The 5,262-nt window shown below is 43.1% G+C and overlaps 1 protein-coding gene across 2 annotated transcripts in view; it reads left to right on the forward strand.

The window, feature by feature from the left end:
* Nucleotides 1-479: 479 nt before the first annotated feature.
* The window catches only part of LOC148891946 (uncharacterized), a 54,330-nt gene continuing 49,547 nt past the window's right edge, over nt 480-5,262 (forward strand). The window contains exon 1 of one of the 2 annotated variants that reach the window (XM_089007479.1): nt 480-657. In XM_089007479.1, coding sequence (XP_088863605.1) covers nt 558-657 — 100 coding nt within the window. In that variant the 5' untranslated portion in view covers nt 480-557. The remainder of the gene's footprint in view (nt 658-5,262) is intronic. The other variant, XM_089007477.1, reaches the window with a different exon arrangement.

Raw genomic sequence — 5,262 nt, forward strand, 5'->3', positions numbered from 1 at the left:
ATATATGATACCCAGGTCAATCCATCTTGGCAGAAACAGTGATTTGTTTTTGTACAAAATATTCAGTTATTCCAGATCATACATGAATGTGGGGAGAAGGAATGGTAATACATTAGGCACCAGGCTCACTTGTTTATGGAACTTTGATAGGTTAACACGCAATTTTTCAACCTTATAATTACATTTCAGCCGGAAAGACAGACCACCAAATTGGGGAAAAAATAATTTTGGAATGAAATTCCAGATTGCATTTGGGCTACTCAGATAATGACGCAGCCAATTAATCCTGAATGTATAGTTTAGAGAAGTAAAGTCCAAAAAATGTAGGCCTCCCTCCTTTAGCGTCCTGGATAGTTTCTTCTATAATATATATTTTATTTTTCCAAACAAAGTTATACATTATTTTGTCGATTGTCTTACTTGTATTTGCCCCACCCTCAGTCCCTGGCTACATGTCTCGTTGGTGGACCGGGTTGCGTCACCGTACGGGCGTTTCCTTGTGCCATGATGGCAAACATCCGGGGACTAACTTGCAAAAATAAGTCGAAGAGACAAAAATGAAGGACGGAATTTTCCCCCGAATCTTTGTCATCATCTTGTGTGCAGTAGTTTTTGTCGCTGTTTTGGTCGTTAACGGCTTAGCAGGGGCGGGTCGAGGTGAGTGGTGGGAATCAAAGTTTCAACATCCCTATCGCGATGTCACCACGACCATTGTGGTTCGATAGTTTTGATGGCATTCCGTTATATCACTGTAGTATTTATGTGCTTCCAATTTTCATAGATTGACCAATTAATTGACACGAAACGATTATGATCAGATGGATGTTGTAAGACGATTTCTGTAACTTCAGTCTAACTTTTCTGTGGCAATCCCGCGACCCGACAGAGGATAAACGACTTGGGATATTGATTTAACACAATTGAAAACGTCCCAATGCGAAAATTGAAGGTCGAGTGTTGAGGTGTGACATTTTTTATATTGTTGAATCAATGTTTCACAACTATCTTAAATATGTACGCAGTGGCCATGTTACCGGGTTAAGAATTCTGCGTCAACAGTGAACCTGATATTTTACCGTAATGGCAGTGTTTTTTATATTTTAGCGAATTATATAATATTTTGTTTGTCACAGTTGTGGCACCCAATTCCATCTTTGGCTGGCAGGCCCGTAGTTTTGAGTTCCCCGCCTGCAGATTCCACACAAGCCACATTAGAATTGTTCAGCTGTGCATAATTCTGCACTTCTTAAATAAGCACATGAAATAAAACGTCTTGTTTTCAGAAAATCAAGATTACAAAAATTATAAATAAAACGAACAAAATGGGAATGTTATATCCCTTGCTTGCAATAAAACGCTATTATGCCCTGTGAAATAATGGTGGGGGGGGTACCAGAAAGTAAATCAAGCACTTCAGACATAATGAACACATTCATTTGTGACCATCCAAGTACACTTTTGACCGAATGCTTCATAGATCTGTTTTTTGTTTTGTTTTATGCTAACTGTACTGTGAAGGAGCAGATTAGTGTCAAGTGGTGAGCTCGTCAAACTCGTGTTGCAGAGGTGCAGGGTTCAATTCCTGCTCTAGCCTCCATGGGTACTCTGGTTTCCTCTCACATTCCAAAAATACGCATGGCAGGTTAATAGAGTATCTTAAATTGTCACAAGGTATGAGTCTGACTGCAGATAGTTGTTTGTCTATACGTGCCGTTCAGCACAGTTCCAAGTCAACAAGATGGCACTGAGTTGGTTTGTAGCTGTTTTGTTAATGAGGACGGACAGGCCTTAAAAAACGTTCCCAAATCATAGGCTGCATGTACACAAAGCCATATAAATGGGGTTGTCATTCATTCATCAATTCATCCACCCATCCATCCATCCATCCATCCATCCATCCATCCATCCATCCATCCATCCATCCATCCATTCATTCATTCATCTCCTGACCACTTTATCCTCCCAAGGTTCGCGCAGGGTGCTGGAGTCTATCCCAGCCGTTTTGAGACACTGGTGCGTGTGGTTGCCGCTGCTCACCCGCAGAAAAAAATATCCTGTGACTGTATAGTGTCCTTGAGAGTTTTGAAAAGCACTTATAAATGAAATGTATTATTATTATTATTACTAGGCGAGGCACACCCTGAATTGGTTGCCAGGGAACACAGAGACAAACAGGTATTTGACACTGACACTGAGAGACAATTTCGAGTGTTCAAAAAGCCTGCCATGGATGTTTTTGAAATGTGGGAGGAAACCGGAGGACCAGGGAAAACCCACGCGGGCCTGGGGAGAACATACAAGCTCCACACAAGCAGGATTTGAACTCATGACCTCTGCAGTGTGAAGTTGGCGTGCTAACCACTCAACTACCGGGCCACACTAATGTACAATATCCTCATTGTATTGTATACAGTAATTCCATCATTTTACTGATACAAGTATTTATTCTATATACTGTGTATATATTCTCTGAATAAAGAATGATCTTATTTTCCTTTCGGCTTTTCCCCTCAGGGGTCGCCACAGCGAATCAATGTCCTCCATCTATCCTGGTTTTGTGCACTCTCTCACACCAGCTACCTTCATGTCCTCTATGACCACATCCATAAACCTCCTCTTCGGTCTTCCTCTCTGTCTCCTGCCTGGCAGTTCAAGGCTCAGCATCCTTCTCCCGATATAGTCACTCTGTCTCCTCTGGAAATGTCCAAACCATCTCAGTCTGGCCTCTCTGACTTTCTCTCCAAAGCCTCTAATATGAGTTGTGCCTCTAATGTACTCATTCCTGATCCTATCCAACCTGGTCACTCTCAAAGAAAACCTCAAAATCTTCAGCTCTGCTACCTCCAGCTCTGCTTCCTGTCTTTTCTTCAGTGGCACTGTCTCCAGTCCAAACATCATGGCTGGTCTCACCACGGTTTTATACACTTTTCCTTTCATCCGAGCTGAAACCCTTCCATCACACATCACACCTGACATTTTTCTCCAGCCGCTCCAGCCTGCCTGGACACACTTCTTCACCTCTTTTCCACACTCTCCATTGCTCTGGACAGTTGACCCCAAGTACTTAAAATCCTCCACCTTCTTTATCTCTTCCCCCTGTAGCATCACTCTTGCACTTGGATACCTCTCATTCACACACACATATTCCGTCTTGCTGCGACTGATCTTCATTCCTCTCCTTTCCAGGGCATATCTCCACATCTCTAGTTTCTCCGCCACCTGTTCCCTGTTCTCGCTACAGATCACAATGTCATCTGCAAACATCATGGTCCAAGGAGATTCTTGTCTAACATCGTCAGTCAGCCTGTCCATCACCATAGCAAACAAGAAGGGGCTCAGAGCTGACCCCTGGTGGAGTCCCACCTCCACCTTGAATTCCTCAGTCATACCGACAGCACACCTCACAACTGTCTTACAGTCATGGGTCCCAAAAAATAATTGAGGAGGTGAATAAGGGATTATTGAATATGTGTCTGAAGTCTACATTGTGTATTGTCCACTGTTATTTGTCTATACCAGGCCAGGCCAACCCGCGGCTCCCGAGCCGCATGCAGCACTTTGGCTGATTTCATGCGTCTCTTAAGGGGCGTTCACATGACAAGCGTAAAAAATGTTTGGCACTGGTGCTGCCGTTCAATCCCTATGTACCGTAATATCACGACCATTGCGCGCTGCGCATTTTGGAGAAAATTTATGACTTTTAAGTGCACCTGATAGTCGTGAAGACTTTTAAGTGCACCTTATTGTCGTGAAAATGCGGTATCAAGCTGACCATGTGACGTCAACATGCATGAACGTGGGATGAAAATCAATCATTTATGTCGTGGCCAACCAGTCAGACTTGATGTTGCATTAACTGCTGTTCTTCCTGGTTCATTGCTTCTACGGGTGTTGATGGAAGAGGATAGTTAAGTCATCAGGAAGCCAGGTGTAGAACAGAAAGTTGGTTTAATCTTGAAGAGAGCGAGGGAGGTCAGCGAAGGAAGGAGGCAGAGAGAAGAGAGAGAGACGAATTAGAAAAGGAGAGCATTTATACGGCGCACAATGTGTGACGCGATAGGATGTGACGTAATGTAAATGCGACATCATGTAAGGCACAGGTGTCAAAGTCAAGGCCCGCGGGCCAAATCCGGCCCTCTACATAATTTTTTTCGGCCTGCGAAAGCAAATCAAACTTGTTAAATTCCATGATGATTGCTAAAATCTGAGCCAAAATTTCATATTTTTGGATGTCAACCACAATAAAAGTCATTATTCTTGACTTCAGATTTGAAAACGAGTTATTCATTAATTTGCTGTGTGCTGTATATGTAATATTTGAAGGGATTTAAACATTTTAATGGGTTCCCCAAATTCATAACGGCCCTCGAGAGGAAACCATAACTACAATGTGGCCCTCGGCAAAAAATGACATTGACACCCCTGATGTAAGGGAAGGCAGGATATGATGTATCAGGAAGTCCAAAATGTAAACAACGATTAGGAAGCGATGTTTAGAGATGTTTATATCGCAAATTACCCCAACATCTCCCCCCTGACGGAACATATTTAACATCGGTGGAGGTGAACAGAAAGAAGAAAGAAAAAGAAAATCACAATATAGAACATTTTAATTTAAAGCAGATTCTTTACTTACAGACAGTGTAGGTGTTCACATACCTGACATGTTTCAGCATCTACTTCCGTCTTCGTCTGAGGCTCTGACGAAGAAGGCGGAAGTAGACGCCGAAACATGTCAGGTTTGTGAACACCTACACTGTCTGTAAGTAAAGAATCTGCTTTAAATTAGATATCAAGTAGACAGGATGAACTTAGTACAACGACAAAATAGAACAATCACAATGGAAACAATTTCAAATCAAAGTCATGTCATTCGCTACAAAAGTAAAATCTTCATGGCATCCTGGATGGTGATCACTAGGACGACGAGGAGGAACGAAATTGTTTGTGGCATTTGTTGCGAGCAGGCCCCAGGGTGTGATAAAGATGAGCTGATGACTGGGAAAAGGTGTGTGATCTGTCGACGCGGCTCCAGTGACGTGCATCGTGAATCTTCTTGACGAACGATGTCCTCGCGAATCCAGGTGAAGCTTGTGGCTGCTAAGACGGCTAGCAGCTTCGCAACAGGTCCATCCCACTTTGGTGTGGTCCACGTCATTCTCTTCAGACCGCAGCTCCGTCCTGTGGAGAACAAAAGAAGACTTGTGCCTGGTCACATGTCGAACGGATGGTTTCATTCTATACATCACACTTTTCTTGGCG

Source organism: Hippocampus bargibanti, linkage group LG11 (assembly GCF_051943395.1).
Source record: "Hippocampus bargibanti isolate YZ-2025 linkage group LG11, ASM5194339v1, whole genome shotgun sequence".
NCBI classification, from domain to species: Eukaryota; Metazoa; Chordata; class Actinopteri; order Syngnathiformes; family Syngnathidae; genus Hippocampus; species Hippocampus bargibanti.